The 18144-nt window shown below is 48.9% G+C and overlaps 2 protein-coding genes across 4 annotated transcripts; both read right to left on the bottom strand.

The window, feature by feature from the left end:
• Window positions 1-1361: 1361 nt before the first annotated feature.
• LOC124674278 (pentatricopeptide repeat-containing protein PNM1, mitochondrial) lies at window positions 1362-6235 on the bottom strand. The gene is made up of 2 exons (XM_047210315.1): window positions 4762-6235; window positions 1362-1681 (listed from the first exon to the last, which is right to left on the bottom strand). The coding sequence occupies exon 1, from the start codon at window positions 6213-6215 to the stop codon at window positions 4773-4775; it is 1443 nt and encodes a 480-aa protein (XP_047066271.1). The 5' UTR covers window positions 6216-6235; the 3' UTR covers window positions 1362-1681; window positions 4762-4772.
• Window positions 6236-8888: 2653 nt separating this feature from the next.
• On the bottom strand, window positions 8889-17750 carry LOC124678850 (protein NRT1/ PTR FAMILY 8.3-like). Of its 3 annotated transcripts, none has more exons than XM_047214698.1 (5): window positions 17525-17750; window positions 13581-14111; window positions 11505-11722; window positions 10815-11365; window positions 8889-9763 (listed from the first exon to the last, which is right to left on the bottom strand). In XM_047214698.1, exons 2-5 carry the CDS (start codon window positions 13708-13710, stop codon window positions 8956-8958), a joined length of 1707 nt encoding a protein of 568 aa, XP_047070654.1. In that variant the 5' UTR covers window positions 13711-14111; window positions 17525-17750; the 3' UTR covers window positions 8889-8955. The 3 variants fall into 3 exon arrangements, with proteins under 3 accessions (XP_047070654.1, XP_047070653.1, XP_047070655.1); XM_047214697.1 differs by having other exon boundaries at window positions 13581-13695; XM_047214699.1 differs by lacking the exon at window positions 17525-17750 and adding an exon at window positions 17154-17171 and having other exon boundaries at window positions 13581-13695.
• Between the last annotated feature and the right edge of the window lie 394 nt (window positions 17751-18144).

Below are 18144 nucleotides of genomic sequence, written 5' to 3'. Positions count from 1 at the left end.
AAAAAGGTGAGTGGCTACTGGCTAGTCAGTCCAACAAAACACACACACTATCATTATCCTCCGGCTTTACCCAAACCAAACAAGTTCACAAGGCCTCTCGCTATCTCAAGTTCTCAACCATCCAAGCATTGAGATGATGAAATGGACAGACGTGTCATTCTCAAGCTTACGTGCGTGCCTCCACCTCTCTCTAGTTTACCAGCTTCGAATCATTGCTAGTTGCACCGACGGAAGCAAACGAGCTCTCTCATCTCACAGCCGTTGGTTGGCTTATTGGTGATTGAGGAAACGGCACCACGCAAAAAATATCGAGTTGCGCAAATTTTGGGAGCTCACAACCGGATATCGACAATCGCCGTCACACATCAGGCAACAACAAGATAGGGTAGAATTGTATGTGCGTGCACAAATTCCATTTTCTGATGAGAGGGGAGATCGCGTTGGGAGGATGTGAGCTTCTGTTTCCCAAATAGTTTTGGGCCAAATCAGGTCTCCCTGTCACCAATACTGTTTTGCCCTGTGTGCACACGAAACAGGCTGATATTATTGGGACAGCGAAAGAAACAATGGATGGATGGGCAGGCTCCAAGGTTGGTGTGCTGTCCATCCACGGATTTGGATTAAAGAAAAGAGCTAATCATTTCTTAGCCCCCTAGATGCCTAGCTAGACTTACATAAGCAGCATCATTCTTCACCTTGTGCATATAATAAATCTAGAAGAAACTTTGGTACCTAAAAATGGCATAATTTCAGTAGGAGACACAGACAGATATGTTGCTATCTGGACAAGGACCATCGGTAGACAGCAACAGTGATTTTTATAACCCCATAAAATGAGCAGCAAAAGAAAGATTAACTCGGAATCTGTCATTTCAGCTCAAAAACTTTCATGATTTGCCCAGTTCCTTTTAGGTTACCTCTCACTGAAGCACTTATTGGTGCGCATCAAACTGTGCTACTCCTAGTAAAGACAAAATGGGGGCAGCATCCCAGGATCCAATTGTTTTTGTTATCTCTCCTCTATCATGGTGAGGATGGTATGAGCAATGAGCTCGATCCAAGAATGACATTAGATAAGAACACTCACAGAGAGAGGTACCAGTGCACGCTAACCAAGTTTGTCTAGCTCGACACCACAATAAAGGCGGGTAGGCGGACAAACTGAAATTCCTGGTGGCAATCCCAGAATGGAACATGTGTCCCTCATCTCTTGGGACCGTTTCTGTCCAAGCTGGAATCCCACATTGCCCATTTGGACAGACCTAAACCCTGATGTGACACACAGCAAAATTACCGCAAGGAACACTTTCAAAGCTGGTGTAAACAGGAAAAGGAATCATGAAAAACTAGGGCGCAGAGCGTTGCTCAAAGGATATAAACTACAACCAGTTGCTTCATGAGAACCCAGAAGCTTCTTCTCAATAATTGTGGTAAATAACAGAAATGAACATATGTTATTTGTGCTGCAACACGATTGCAGGGAACATCAACAAAAGAGTCAGGAGTCCATCAACCGAAATACAAAACATACGAAGCCCTCGGACCAGAGAAGTGGCTGCTGTTGGTTAGCCACTCAAAATGGGGGGGCACAATTCATGGACATCAATTTTCTGCTCTTCTAAATTATATCAGTGGGCTCTTTCTGATGCTTCACTTCCCAAGATCATCCGCCCCAACCCAACTGGAACATAATTAGAACAAAGCCATCAGTAAAACATATATGCAGTAAGACTTGATAATATTGCCTAGCTAAGAGTACATCAAAATAGTCTTGTGGAAGGAAGATGCGTGCTAGCGTTGGCTAAAAGAACAGTTAACCAAGTTTACTACTCCCACCGTTCACTTTTGTAGGTCAAGTTATGTCATGCTAGCGATACATCCCTTTTCCCATTTTTGCCCCGTTCGGACATGCCACTCTTGCATCGCTCGCCCGCATTCCTCTCCCTCACCTGGCTCACTCCCCTCACCTCGCTCGCTGCCCTGCCACCCTCTCCCTCGCCTGCTTCGCCGCAGCCTTCTCCCTTGCCCGCGCCGCCGGAGACCTCTCCCTCTTCTTCCTCATGTTCAAGATACGAGTTTTCCCCTCCGGCGGCCAAATCTGCAGCAGCATTGCTGGATTTTTTTTTTCTCGTGTCCCAAGGTCACCGTGGACGCTGGTGGATCAAGACTCCACTGAGTGGATGCTGGAGCCCCCACCCACCCAACCCACCACGCTGGCCACCCAGTCTCTCCATCACCCGCGCATCTGCTATGACCTATAGGGGAGGACGCCGACCAAGCCCCGCAAGGAGAGGAGCTCGTTCAAGGCTACAAACACTGGCAGACCGTGATAAGCAACAAAGGACAGGCTGATTAGTTACAGTAACAAGGAGTCATCAGAGAAGAACCTGTATATTAACATAGATTGTATTAGGAAATATGTTCATGGTTTAAGCTTGTAAATCAACGCATGGATACTGATTAAAGAGCCGTTCTTCTGGTTAAGGAACTACGGCTGCTGTAGCATTTATATTTTTTTGTACAATGACTCCATGGTTTAATCTTGAACCATTGTCACCTAAGTGGAGTTTACAACATAATAGTTGGTCAGTTTTTTTGTAAAATGAAGACTTGAATTAGTGTGTAGCAAAAATAAAATCTAATCTCCAATTGACATACAACATGGCGCGATACAGACTGTTTGATGTTTATTCAATTGGAATCTCTATGAAACTAAGGTGCTCTTTTTGGGGGTTTACATCAACACATGGCAACATAGTGAACAGGATTGAAGAAATCAAACCAAGAATTCCTACGTACATAGACACATAGTACAGACCTTAATGCGATTCGACAACTGCCACCACGCACGCACCGATGAGCAGTCAGGCGATTGGAGCTGCAACTTCACCAATCACTTGATTGACTAGCGGTGATGGTTGGGAGAGGGGCAGCCATGGTGTCTGATTTTGGGGCAGCTTGCTAGCTTGGAGATTAGGATTGAGAAGGACAAAGAAGACTTAGAAATTGGGGATTTTGAGAAAGGGGAGAAGAGCTTCAGCTGTTCACTGTACGTCAGGACGTCGTCGACTTTAGACTGGACCAAGCAAATAGCTGGCTGCTGGAGCTGGATCAGTTATTCTCAAGGGCCATATACCAAAGTACTCCTAATATTTTGTCATTTGTGAAGACTGGGCCAGGGCCCAGTATGGTCCCCAAGTAGTTCCATCTATGGCTACGACCCCGTCCGCCCTTGTGCAGTCCCCAAGTAGTTCCGTCTATGGCTACGACCCCGTCTAGGTTATACAAGGACAAACACAACCGTTGAGAAAAAAGAAAATGTAAACTCTGCTACTGTTTTTTCGAGGAATCGTGTTAATAATTCTATGCTACTAAACTCATAAAACCGCTGTGATGCACTCACAATCTTCAGAAGTTGCTAGGTAGGTTGGTACTGCTAGAGACCCTGGTAAAAAGGATATCTTGATCCTTTGACTATGTTTCCGAGGAATGTTGCTTGTGCTGCCTGCTGTGTTCGAGAGATAACCCTTTGGTCTGTATTTTTCTTGTATGCTGCTTGCATGGCAATTCAGATGTGTAGCTTATGTTCTGTGCTCACAAGCTTTTGTGCTCAGGCAGTAGTATTGTGTTTGCTCAGGAGTCTGGTAATGTGGTTATTTTGTTTGCTAATTGCGGTTAATGTAAGGTCTGTTTTTGGAAGCAGAGCATGGTAAGTGGGGCTCTGCACCTGAATTAGAAGCATTAGGAAAAAGAACATTAGAAGGACATTTATAAACATTTATACGTATTTTCTGATCGACTTGTATCTGTTGCAGAAATGACTTGTGGGCATTGGGGTTTTCGTTGGTTCTTCACCATATAAGGATGCCAATGAGTGGTTAATTTTCCAGAGAATCATAGCAAGGGGTCTCAGAATTATAAGGATGCCAGTGAGTGGTTGATTTTCTAGTCTCATCTCGTGAGTGGTGAAGTTTCTAGTCTAGCTCTAGTCTCATGTTGAAAAGGAAATTGTGCATGTTCTGTGTTAACTTCCTGGCTCATGTTTGGCTTACTTATGCTTTATGAATTGCGATTGCTTTGCTTGTACTCTAAATTCTGAAACCAAGTCCACAATTTAAACACTGCTGGTGCTGCTATTCGCTTGAGAAATTGTTGTAGTTGGCTGCTCTTTCAGAAGGGATATGCTTACTTACTTTAGATGATCCATGCAATGGTGGACATGCCTGGATGGTCTGCATACAGCTAAAATTTAACTGCCCCATATAGATCTTATTACGTAATTATATAATGTGTTGCTGTTGTACCTATTCATGATCAAGGACGTGCTATTCTGAGGCAGGCTCACAATTTACAAAATCAGAAAATGGCATAATAAAAAATCTGAAATCATAGTATAGAGAACAGGTGAGGGCATTTTTGAACTTATGGAATAATAATCTTCTCATTTTTATTATCAATACCACCTACGTACTACACTGTTTCAGATAAAAGGGCATTGCCAATAAGAAGAGTGCAGTGCTGGCTAAAACAGCTAAAATAGGAAGATGGACTAGTATATGAAAACACAGATCCATATGCACGTCCTTGATCCATACACAGTTGGTTGATAGGGAAGTGCAAATAAGAAGGTGCAGTGCTGGCTAAAACAGCTAAAATAGAAAGATGGACTAGTATATGAAAACACAGATCAATACGCGCAGCAAATGCAGAAGTAAACAACATAAACATCATGATTAAAAATAGCACGAGTATGAAAAATACCCCTAGTCTTCTCAAGCCCTCATTCGCCGCCTAGGCTTCTTGACAAAGCTCATCTTGAGCTTGTACAGCCGCTTGCTCTTCAATATCTTCTTCTCCGGTAAAGTCAGCCTCTTCTTCACCACCTTCTCCTTCTTTTCTTTCACGTACCTCTTGTCAATCTTATACACTCCTTGTGTCACGGTAACCCCACGCGCTACAGCCTCCCTGAAGAGTGCATTTGAGCGATCCCCTAAATTATGCGTAGCCAGCTTCTCGATCAGCAAGCTATACGATTTCGTCCCAGGTGCATGCCCATATCCTTTCATCATGCGGAAGACCTTGATAGCATGCTCAACCCTCTCAATCCCACATAAAACCTTGATGAACCCATAATATGCCTTCCTATCAAGTTTATCTCCAAACCCTGCAGACCGCATCCATGTCACCATCTCGTCCCCTTCGGAAATCCGGGCAGCCTGATACAAGCTCTTGATCAGTATTAGGTATGTGTCAGCATCTGGCGAGCATCCCCACTCGCCCATCCGTCGGAACAGATTCATTGCATCCTCAGTCCTGCGAATCTTGCAGAGATTTTTAATCAGCACCCTGAATGTTCCTGCGTCCCGGGGAATGCCATTGGCCTCCATGTCAATCAGGAACTTCTCCGCCTCTGCAGGCATCCTTAACGGGTCCTTCTTGCGACAGAGGCGGCAGACGCAATCAAGAACCGCATTGTAGGCGTCCAATCCAGGCTGGAACCCACCGTTGCGCGTCTCACCGATCAACCTTAGCGCATGGTCCAGCTTACCAGCGTCGGCATAACCAGATACCAGCAAAGTGCAGATATTATCATCGGGGAAGATCTCATGGGCGACCTTCTTGACAGCGCGCTCCGCAAGCTGTGGGAATCCCTCAGAGGAGAGGGAGGCCACCAGGGAAGTGAGCGCCTCGCGGGTGCGAAGCTGCACAGGCAACTCGTCGAACACCTTGAGCGCGTCAGTGGCGCGCCCGGCTCTGGCGAGGTGGAAGAGGTAGGCCTTGAGCGTGTCGGGCCCGAGCGCGGATGGGAACTCCTGGAGGAGGGTGCGGACGGCGGGGAAGTCGCGGCGGCGGGCGAGGTGGCGGACGACGAGCGCGAGCGCGCCGTCGGAAGGGTGGAGCGAGCGGCGGACGAGGAAGCGGAAGAGGTCGGCGGCGGCGCGCGAGGTGGCGGGAGGGGAGAGGGAGAGCGTCTCGGCGAGGAGCGCGGTGGTGGGGCGGACGTCGGAGAAGTGGAGGGAGAAGTAGGCCTCCGGGGAGGTGGCTGGCGGCGGGGTGGAGGAGAGCTTGGTGACCGCCGCGGCGAGGGAGGATGCGATGGAGGTGATGTCGGTCGCTGGGGCGGCGGTGGTGGAGAGGTGGCGGATCAAGGGGGATGGGGCGCCGGCGGTGGCCGGAGATGGTAGGAGGCGGCGGAGGAGGTGGCGGCTCCACATTTTGGAGCGGGGAGGAGAGGAGATCGAGAAGGGTTTGGGGAGGTTTGCGGTGGGCACCCAGTTTCATCAGATCTAAGCGGCGCCGAGGGCAGTCCTCAGCGTCGATTTGAGAACGGACGGGCAGGATGGATAGTGAAGTACTACGGTTGTTGAACTATGCTTCCATTCTCATCATTTTATTCATCTGTGAAAGCTGTGATGTTTCACAAACTTACATTCTTTTACAGATCCATCAACGAATACAAAATTTTACAGTTTGTTAGACAAATTTCAACATATAAATATGGGAAATCAAAAGGAGGGACCTTCGGAGTTGCCCATGTTTGCACTAAATTTGGACAGCCCCACAAGCTTGCGGATGTAGACTATTCTAGTATTTTATTTTCAAATACGAGCTGAAATATAAAGAACAGCAATATTCAGAGTTTATTCCATTTATTGTGTGTAAATGCTCTCATGTTCTCTCTCTCTCTCTTGTCTCTTAATCACCTACTTAATCAGAGACCTATGCTAATATTCAGAAGATTTGTTTTGTCTTTTTGATCTATTTACTATTTAATTTGGATAGACTTATCCTAATATCGGACCCTATTTTTCTGTAGATTTTCAATTTTAATATCCAGTTACTACTACGAGATACAATAAAATAGAATGTTGAACTCTTTTGAATTTCTTAAATTTTGCGGAAAGAAAAAATATTTAGTTGTTGTGATCATCTGTCCTTTGATTTGCTTTATTCAAACCTAAACTTGCTCACTACCCTTACTGAGACGGCTAACAACCGTCTTAAAGTGAGATTCGAATTCTTCGACTGAGAAAGTTTCTCTTTTAGGCTGAGTTTAGTGGTACCGACAAGTGCATTCATAAAGGGGGGCAAAGAATTTAGAAATACATTCACCATATTTGGCAAGTGCTTTGAGCGTACATTTGACCAAAGTGCATTTTTATAAATCTGGGATCATAATCTTTCGAATATATGAAATAATTTAAATTGGTTTTTGTTATCTGGAGTCAAAAATTCTAAATGATGGATCCGGCAAACATAAATTATGAAATATTTTTAAATGGTTTTGCTTATTTGAAATCTAAAATAAAAAAATGTTGTATTCATAGCTTTGAATACCCCACATTTTGATAATGTAATAAAAATAATAATATAAATATGAACATATAAAATATTGGAAATGGAAATACATTGCAGTGTGTGAAATCTTCAAAGTTGACAAATAATTTATCTAACAAACCAAAGATACTTTGAACTATATTTTTTTATGAATTGGTCATCTTATTTTTAAGGAATGACATTGACTTAGAGCATGTCTAACAGACCCCTTAAAACGCCCAACCCCGTAAAATAACCGCCGATATACGGGGGTAGAGCTCTACCCGGCCGTCTAACAGACCCCTTAAAACACCCAACCCCGTAAAATTTTTACAGTTTTGGCTACGGGGCGGCTCCTCGCCCCGTACAAGTACAGGGTCAGAGGCTGAATACAGGGTGAACCCCTCACCTGTGGCGCGCTGAATTTTCACCAAATTGCAACTGCTTCCGCCATGGAGCCCCGCTGAAGAAACGTGCGACCACCTCCGCCGCGCCGCCGAGCGTCCGTGGCTGCCGCGCCGCAGTGCTCCGCAGGTCTTCTCGCGGGCGGGGCGGCCGTGGCGAGCGAGGGCGGACGTGCGTGCGAGGGCGGCCGTGGCCAAGGCGAGGCGGGCGAGGCGGAGGCGGCGGCGGCCGGTGGCGGCGGCGGGCGCGGCGGCGGCGGTGGCGGTCGTGGTGGGCGGCGGAGACGGGGCCGTGGTGGGCGGGCGGCTCGCCCACGGCCGTGCGGTCGGCGGCGTGCGTGGGCGGAGCGACGGGGGCCGTGGCGGGCGTGCGCGCCGGCGAGGGCGAGCGGCAGGCGGCAGCTGGCCGGTGGCGACGGGCAGGCGGCGGCGTGGGAAACGGCCGGCCGGGCGGGGCAGTGAGGCGGTGCAGGCTAGGAGGAGGAAGAAGGAGAGGAGGAAGAAGGGAAAAAGAAAAAAAAATGATTTGGCATATTCTAGGAATATGCTCTTTACGACTTAGGGATACGGGTTCATACTTGTCTCGAGCTTTCTACGCGAAAAGTGAATACAGGGCCCTTTACTCGTGTTTTAAGGGGCGAAAATATACGAGGCCTGTTAGACATGCTCTTAGCTTTGTTAACATCAAATAAACGGGTACATAGTCAATAAGTTTGCTTAATAGAAATCTAGGCGGCATTGACGTAATTACAAGAATTTCTATTACTTTAGCAAAAACTAGCTAGCTTATTAGCAGTGCCATTTGCTTCGCTTCGGCAATGCTTAATTGACCTTCTCAATCATTGTAGACCCGTATCCGTGTCAACTGCCAACACAATCTGCATTGACATAGTTGCCCACCGGTGTCCTAATCCTTTTTTTTATTTATATCTTCGGTTGTTCTTACTTAACATAGTTGATGGTCTGTTGATGTACTAAGAAATCTCACAGTAAAAAATCTGAACTGCTATGTATTTAAACAAGGGTCCACATGCCAGATTATTTTCAAAATTTCAAACCGAAATTCAAGATATATACATTTCATTATATATGCCACTTCAAAATCGTCTTTGAAGGTTTTATAAAGGCTAGTCAGCCTTCTGAGGCAACCTCAACCATTTTTCGGGAGAAAAAAAGTCACTTCATTAGATATGTGGCTTATAAACCCTTAGAATTGGTATCATTACAAGGGGATTTAGCACTGGATGACAATTTTCTTTAATTTGTACTTCCTAGCGAAATAGATGTAGGCAATTAAATTTACAAATGAGATTGCTGCAAAGCACCAGTAGAAGTAGTCAAGATGCCCTTCGTTCAGATCATCAGGTATCCATCCAGGGCTATCATGCCATGCACTAGTCACCCTTGTAACAACGGTGATCATAGCTGAGTTCAAGTAGTTACCGAGAGCGAGGGTGAGGTATGCAAACGACGTCAATATGCTCTTCATGGAGTCTGGTGCCTGGCCGTGGAAGAACTCCAGCTGAGTGATGAAGCCGAAGCACTCTGCCCCAGCGATGAAGATGTATTGTGGGAGCTGCCACACGATGCTCAATAACTCGCCATGCTGGACACTCTCTAGCCTCTTCGTTTCTAGAATAGCAGCTAGTGCCATGGCGAAAAACATCAGGACACGCCCAATCCCGATCCTCTGCAACTGTGTTAGCTCTGATCCACTTGTGAACCATGTGGTCGCTGGTACAATGACTTTGTTCGCAACAAGAACCCAAAGCGTCACAAATACCACTTCAAAGGAACACAAGGAAGCTGGTGGAACTGAAAACGAGCCAAGCTTGGTGTTCATCACAGTTCCCTGCTGAATGAAGGTAGTCTGCATTTGTGAGAATGCAGCACCAAAGAATACTCCTGTTACCCATACTGGAAACAAGCGGATGAGTATTTTCAATTCCTCAACTTGAGTTACAGTACAGATCCTCCATGAACTTTGACAACTGGTGTTGTCCAAGCGCAGATCAGAAATAACAGCTGCTCTGTCAAAGAACCTGAGAAAAATGACGGCGTGAGAGATATGAGACAATCATACCAACTTCATACAAAAACACATGATAGCAAGGGAATAGCAGTAAAAACATGTTGCATCTTGACTAAATTATTTACATTTTCCAAATCTCTCAAGTATACCAATTTTATTATTTATACCTTCTCTTCATAAGTTTAAAGAGCTACACAATATGCAGATTGATAGTCTATGGTGTTATGTCGACTACATTTCAGAAATCATCTAGTATATGTGGAAAGTAGTACATTATTACCAAGCAGAAAGAAAGAGAAAAGGGAATACTAGTAGATATTCTTACAAAAGAAGCAAAATATTAGGACTTCAATTTGGTACACAATAACTACTAATTAACTGCAGCCAATAAATGTTCCTAACTTGATTGTGCTAAAACACAGTGTCCAACTTCATTTGCCTGTTGATCTAGCTGCAACAATAGATCTGGCTGACTGGCTTTTGTTTCTGCCATACCATACTCTAACTCTTTCAGATTTCCTTCACCACTATAATCGCCGCCATGTCGCACCCCACACATTTGCACGTCGCACCTGGCATCCTCCTCTTGCTCCTCTAGCATCTATCATGCTCAGACTTTGGAGAACACTCCTTGCTTAGCCTTCCTCTCTCCATCCATCAACTGTCCTGCCCCGGAGCTAGGGCAACCTCCTCTGCTCGCTACTGCTACTTCGCTCGCTCCGTCACCAACCAGCAACCTTATTGTCGGCAGCAACAGACCCAAGAAGTTCCAGTTACTTATGTAACTCTTTTTGTTTTTGAACTTTACTTATGTAACTCATTAGTTTAGTGTGACACATCCAAGTTCCAAACAAAAAGTAGGGGAAAAACATCCCTGGGCAACTTCTGACCAGATAGCCTACCGAGCATGGCCTAGCCAGGCACCCCCACAACCGAACTAGTGAGGTAAATGCACATGAATACTTTCAGTTGGAGCTAAAATGTGGGAAAAAGAAGGAAATATACCATATATATTGCAAAATTCTCAGGATAGATTAACACAAAAACAGAAAGTGAAGTACCTGAAATCATCAGTATGAGCAAGTTTGAGTTCGCTGTCGTGTGTATTCTTGCTAGTCGCCTCATAAAGGAAAGAGCTATCAGCAGGGATCTCTAAGCTCATGTTCTTACAAGCAGCAACAATAACCTGTAAAATACTCTTTACTGGTGAACCACTGGGCTCACGCCGCCGGAGTACTGGTGTTCCGACCACAAAGCCTACCAGAGCAAGAGCTATGCACGTGGTGACAATACCATATCCTATAGCCCAACTCACATTCTCCTGAACCCAAACCACAATGGTTCCTGAAGTTATCACACCAAAGATGGCACAGATATAAAACAAACTGAAGAAATCTCTTCTCTTTTGCATATCTAGACTGTTCTCATTGTTGAATTGGTCTGCACCAAGTGGAAGCAATGTGGATCTTGCTCCTCCACAACCAACAGCAGTTAGATACAAACCCGAGAAGAAAATTACATTTTGAGTTCCCTCTGGTGATGGGCATGAGCTGAAGTTGCATAACACTGGAGTAGAAGGTATAGAAGCTCCAACTGTAATGACTACTGCGCCCTGCAATATGCATCAGTATTTCATCATAATCTTCTCCCGAGAAGACTGAATGGTTAAACTATTCAAAATATATAAGGTAAGAGAAAAGATCGAAATATGAATTAGAAAAATGAGGTGAGAAGGAAGACTGTGATCTTACAAGTACGTATATTATAAAGGAGATCAGGACAGTCTTGTAATTGCCCCAGTATGTGTCCGCTATGACGGCTCCAAGTATAGGCACAAAGTAGCTTGTACCATACCAAAGAGAAACAGTTGAAGCGCTTGAGGCTATGCCACCATGGAGAATTGAGCGGATATACACAACTAGGTTCATGGCGATGCCATTGAAAGCCATGCTCTCCAAGCATTCAAGTCCTGCAGGATTAGTGAATTAGTATTCTCCTAATAGATAGGAATTTTAAAACTACCTACTTTTTTTCGAAATGGGGAAAAAGCCCCCGTCTCTGCATCGATCGATGCATACAGCTTTTTACCAACTAAAGTTTATCAGATGACTCTTATATAATACTGAATGCCAAGAATAACCTATCCTTACACTAGAATCAGAAACAGAGCAACTAACCATACGGCCACAGGTACAAGGATGCTGATAACAGCTTACAACACCACACACAACACAAGCACACACAGATATGAAACAAGCCCAGCTTGGAACGGCGAAGACCTTCACGCTCGGTGTCTAGGAAGAAGCACACAGCAGCAAAGACCAGCCAATCGACCTTGATCACACCTCCAGAAGATCAGCACCAAGGAAACTCCGGCAGAACACAAATCTCCTCCCTTGCTGCAGAGGGCCCCTGCCCTCTCGCCCTGGATCGAAGGGCGTCGTACCGACAGACAAGGATCTGTTCACCCTTGAACAAGGAGAGTTGTTGTACAAGAGACAGTCACATGAGGCTCGATCTTGCAGGCCTTATCGCAGCGACGAGCACGCATCTGCAGCAACAGCTTCGACAGGGACAGCCGAGAGGAAAAGGGAAAGCTTGGGGGCAGCCACAGAACACGGAGGTGCAGGGGAGTCGAGCGAGGGCGGAAGGCTCCCCCAGCCCCGCAACCCTACCAGCTGCAGCAGCAGCCCACAGATCCCTCCAAACAGGGCAACACTCACCAGCTACCGCTGGCCCCAGACGGCACCTCCAGGGAGGGTGCGACGCCGTAACGCCGCCGCCGTCCAATCCGACGGAATTTGGGCTTTGGCCCGGGACGGAGGTAGGGGGTGGGGAGGAAGGGCCTCAGCGGTGCCTTCGGGAAGGTGAACGGCGCCGACGGCGTCGCCACCGCTGTGGTCCACGACCAGGGATTTCTCCCGGCCCCGGTGGACCCACCAGCTCCCCAGCCAGCATCTGCGTTGGCGCCAAAGCTGTCGGCAGCCAAGATCCGCGGGGAGGAGAAAGCCCAAAAGGGAGTAGGAGATCTGACCTGAGCAGACGGAGCCGCCCATGCCCAGCTCGCACCCGCCGTTGCCCCGCCGTCCGCACGGCCAGAGCACCGGTTAGCAGCTTCCGCGAGCGTCACCGGCCGCGCAGTCAATGTCGCCTCACCACACGAGGCCGCCGCCTCGCGGCCCGATAGAGCCCCCACCGGCGAACTACCAGAGGAGGCCACCCTTACCTAAGGTTGAGCCAGAGGCCAGCCATCGGAGCAGGGGATCCCATCTCGCAGCAACCGCGACCGCGGCGAACCCGGCGCGGAGGTCCTCCATCTAGACACCACGCGGGGAGCCGAGAGCTCAGATCCCCGCCGCCCCCTTCATCGGCATCGCGAGCTTGGCCGGCGGCGTCTCTGGGGGCGACGAGGAGGGTGGAGGCGGAGGGAGGAGCGGCGGCGGCAGACCTAGGGTTTCGCCTCCTCGGTCGCCTGGACATGGGCGGATCCACGTACACCCGAGTGGGGGCATAGGCCCCCACTCAAAAGTTTGAATTCCCTTAGTACATGTACATATTTTGAAAAAAAATCAACTAAAATTCAGCAAATGATATGCCCCCACTCAGGATTTTTTCTGGGTCCTTCCCTGCGCCTGGAGGAGGCGACGCGAGGAGAGCGAATCGGTTTTTCGTGGGTGGCATCATGTTAAAGAATGTAAAAGAGGTTGCTCTCCATTTCGAAAAAAATATAGACACATATGTTAGTTCGTTACCAGTTTGTCTTATGGTCTTCAGTGAAGAAGATGGTGAATTGAAAAGAGCAAACGCAATACTACAACAAGGCTCACCGAGAATAATTGCAGGTGCTTTCCAGTCGGAACTTGTACATTTAAGCTCTGGCTGTTGAGATACTTCCAGTAGAGAGTGTGATTCTTCACCATCATGGCTTGTTGTTGCATCGTCCTGGTAGAAGACCATGTATCAGTGTAAACATTGTTGTTGAAGAGTAAATCCAAGCCAGCTCATTCAGTGATTTTCCCATACAAGTCCAACAATCTAAACTCTATATATGTTCTGGCCAAATTCTCAGTGGAAAGAAACAAGACGCTTAATGCTGCTGCACTTATTTAATTTTATGTCGACGTCCCCAGATCACAGCCATCACAGTTTCCAGTTTATGATCAGCTCTTCCCCTATTGATGATACTCGGGCGAAGCAGGCCCTGGTCAGAGCTGGTACTATCTACTGTGCCAACCACCAGCTCGCGCTCGCGCGTTTTGATTAATTGGTCAGTCACAACTCCTATCCCCTGTGAGTCTCGTCCCTCTCTCGAACTGCCCCTTCTGTCACCGGAGGTTTCGCCGGTTCAGACAAAGACACTGCACACGCCGGCACATGATGGGCATTTATCAATAAACATGAGCTATAACATCATACTTTTCAAGATAAGATGAGTCTACAATCTAATAAATATAGCATGCATGATACTATCATATACAAGTAACTATCCACTATGAAGGTAGTAGCATAGGGTAGTAAGGGCATCTCCAACGCGGCGACCCATCCCGCGTCCGGATGGGTCGAAACGGACAAAACCGCGGTCCAGCGCGCGGATCCATCCCAAATACGGATGGCCGCGGCGTCCGGGAGGACCCAAACCCGGCCCAAATCTGGGACGAGATTGCGTGGCCGCGGACGCCGATGGCTGGCCGCGCGCGTCCGCCCCTTGTCCGCCCCTGGCCCGCGTGTCATAGACATAACTAATTTTTTTCATTAAAAATACTCATTACATTTTTTTTAGTCTACTACTTCTATCCTAATACGTACGGGGCCGGCGGCCTCGCCGGCGACTCTTCGCCGGCTCGCCGTCGGGGCCGTGGATTTCACTCGACGCGGACGGCCTGTACGCGTGAGGATTCCACTCTAGCTTACGAGCTGGGTGGCGCGGCGGAGGCCTTCATCCTCCTCCTTTCCGTCCGCGCGCCTCGGGCGCGCTCGCGCTCCGCCTCCTGCGGCGGCACCATCCGCTTCCCGCATAGCTCCAGTTCCTGCAGGGCGGCGCGTTCCACAGCGGTGCGCGCCTCCAGGCAGACGCTGCCAGCGGCCTGGGCCTCGTGGTTCTCGTTCCACCGGCGCATGCGCTATTGTCGGCCGCGCTCCGCCGACGCAGCAGCCTCCCGGGCACGCCGCTCGGGCGAGGGCATCTGGATGAGGTAGCGGGCTACTCGCATAGCGAGCAGCTCGTTCTTCTGGCCGAGGAGGTCGCCTAATCGGCGGCGGCGGGCCCGGTAGGTTGCCTCGTGCTCCTTCGTCACGCGCGTGAGGTCGGCGAGACGCTCCTCGATGGCGGCGTTGATGTTCGCCAGCGCGAGGTCCTCCTCATTCACGGGCTCGTCCTCCGCGGCGGCCGCCCCCTCCTCCGCGGCCTCGTACCAGCCGTCCGCGGTCTCGTGCCAGCCGTTCGCGGCCGCCTCCACCATCTCCGCGTCCCCTTCCTTCTTCGCCGCCGCCTCGGCAGCGACGCGGAGCGCCTCGTCGTCGGCGACCCACCGCGAGTCCGCGCGCTCCTCCTCCTCCGTCCGCGGGAACCTGGCCCGGGCGGCGAGGGAGAGCTTGGCCCACGTGGCCTGCAGGGTGCGAGGCATGGTGATGGAGAGGGCGCCGGAGAAGGTGGAGGGGGAGAGGACGGCGGAGAGGGTGTGATGCGGTCTGTGACCGTCGCCGTCTTTTATAGCCGGTGGCATGGCGGGAAACTTGGGCACGAGCGCGCGCCAATGGCCTTTTCGCGCGCGCGGGAACCTTGGTGCGCATGGGAACTTTCCCGCGCGTTCCACCGCCCACCATTACTATCCCGTCGAGGCCTGCCATGGCGCAGCGCCGCGCAAGGAAGACGAACCACGTGACGTCTTTTTAGGTCGCCGCGTTGAGCGCAACGTGCGACCCAAACGGACACGCGGACGCGGGCTGCTGTCCGCGTGTCCGCTCGGCCACCCAAACGGCCGAAAACGGACGACTCAGCGCGTCCGTTTGGGTCGCTCGGTTGGAGATGCCCTAACATGCACCATGTTACTATTTTATATTACTCCCCACTATGACTAGTCTATCGTGGATATCGTGGCTTGGTTTGATCTTTTGACCTCCCGTGATTTCTGGTTGCAAGGCCAAATTTGCGACTGACACGTCCATCCATAAAGTAATCTGTAACAATCAGCTCGTATGTGTAGCTTTCGCTGTCATCACCGTCGCAGCTTCTGCCACCATTGTCACCGCACCCGCCATGGTTGCTGGCAGCAGTGGCGGCTTGCCCTTGCCCTTGTAGCATGGACGAACCAACTTATGTAGCAGCGGCGCCTGACATTTGCAGCCCACGCAGCTGGCTTTTGCAGCCTGGGGCAGTGATCATGCGGCGGTGGCACCACTGATCGGATTTTGTAGCAGCGGTGGTCGGCGTTTGTAGGAGAAGCTGCTGCCATTTGCAGCTAGGGAAAAATATTTTGTTTGGATAAAAAATTCGATCACCAACAAAATTTGCGAAACTTCGCAAGATATTTCGTGCAAATTAACGAAATTTTATTTGAACTTGAATAAATTTAAACTCCAACCAAACAATAGAGAAAATATTCTAACTATCAACACAGAGGCGTTATCGTCCTATTGGTCTGTCATCTGTTCACGATAAGTTTGGCCGAGGTTCAACTTCTAGCGATGCAAACAGTTTAAAAAATAAATCTTTAGTTTCAGCATAAAGTGAAACTAAACCAAAAAATAAAGTCATCTGGTACTAGAACTAAAGACGCCCAGCTACGGAAATTCTTGTTGAAACGAGTGTATTCTGCAGGTTTTTTACTCGGTAAGTTTAATTATACCGAAATTCAAATATTTCGCTGCCCTGCGGAATGAACGAAATTTCGCGAAATTTTAAACCATGTTTGCAGCTAGCTAGTGCAGCTGACGTTTGCAGCAAGCAGCCAAGCGGTGGCAGATCGACCAGTTAGCAACAGCGTCCAGCGGGCGGCCGGCCGGTCTCTGTAGCAGCGGTGGTCGGCGTTTGCAGCAAAAGTGACCGTTGTTTGCAGCGACTACGGTGCGGCGATGTGCTTGCAGAAGCAGAAAAACAACGGCGGCGTGAGGGGTCGAATGGGGTCCAGATGAGGCTGCGCTCGCTGGGACGCAGGGCCGGGCCGCGCCGGTGGCGACCGTCAGGCTTCAAGGGCTCGACGGGTTTGGTGGATACTGGATAGGTAGAGGCGGAGCATGCGCGGCGGAGATGGAGGTGAAGGCAGCAGCTTGCGGTGGCGTTGTGATATGAGGCCATGGGAGAGAGACAGGGGGCGGAGCTGCAAGTCATGCACCAGCGACAAAGGAAATTTTACTACCACAAATTTTGCTATGTGCACCAGGTTAGGCCAATAGGAGTGCACCATGGATTAGATCTTGACATCGAAATCCTGCCCAAGGAGCATATGCATACATCTTCATTTCTGCACCTAGCAGGCTGGTTGATGTGCACCTACCTAGCTGGTTGATGTGCACCAGGTGATTTTTCCCCTGTAGAGGTAGATTGGCAGGAAAAAACAAGTGGACAGGGAAGGGAGGGGATAAGGTCAGGAAGCAGACGCTTTTCCCTTGCATCATTGATCATCAAGATTCGGCAACGCAATACTAACTAAATTCTCGTGTGACTGGAGCTGCAAGATCTCACTCTCCAGGACCCAACAATTCATGCAGCTCATCGCACTGGAAAAAGAAATACTACAGTAGAAAAGCTCGGAAATCTGCCATTTGGCCGTACCTTGACGAGGATGCTCGCGCGCAGGCCGCCCTCCTCCATGGCCATCCGCTCAACGAAAAGAAAAAGGAAATCCTGATCCGGTGCTCTGGCGGCTGGAGCCTAGAGGTAGTGGACTGGTAGCGGTAGATAAGGTTGGGCGCTGGACGGAGTGACTTGTTGCTTGAAGCATCTTCCAGCAGATGCCCAATAACAGGGAACGATGTTCGAGTCAGCGACCTATCCTGTACGTCCATGCGTTTTCGGGACCTGAATCCCACTAGTCTGTTGATCATCATTGCCGAAACAGAGCCTGATTAGAAGCCACAGTTAAGCTGCGACCCTACCGACCATAGGCTATGTATAATTCTATTCGCCTGGTGATGACAAGGGGAGCAGACAAAATGACATAGGAACACAGGTGCATACTGTGCAGCAAGCCCCACCTCTCTTCTTCCCTCGTCTCTTTACCTCCGCTCCAGTGACCTGAATGAGTGATGTGTGCCATCACCAGCTTCTTTATTTTCTGCTTGGACGAACAGACACAGATTTTGTAGCTTGTGGACACAGACAATCTTCTGGTTGAATAGTAGTTAATCATGTGGAAAATACATGCTTGCACCCGGGTCTAACCGGGCCCCATA

This window comes from Lolium rigidum, chromosome 7 (assembly GCF_022539505.1).
Source record: "Lolium rigidum isolate FL_2022 chromosome 7, APGP_CSIRO_Lrig_0.1, whole genome shotgun sequence".
NCBI classification, from domain to species: Eukaryota; Viridiplantae; Streptophyta; class Magnoliopsida; order Poales; family Poaceae; genus Lolium; species Lolium rigidum.
Note: the sequence above shows the minus strand (reverse complement) of the source record. Positions and strands in the feature narration are given on the sequence as shown.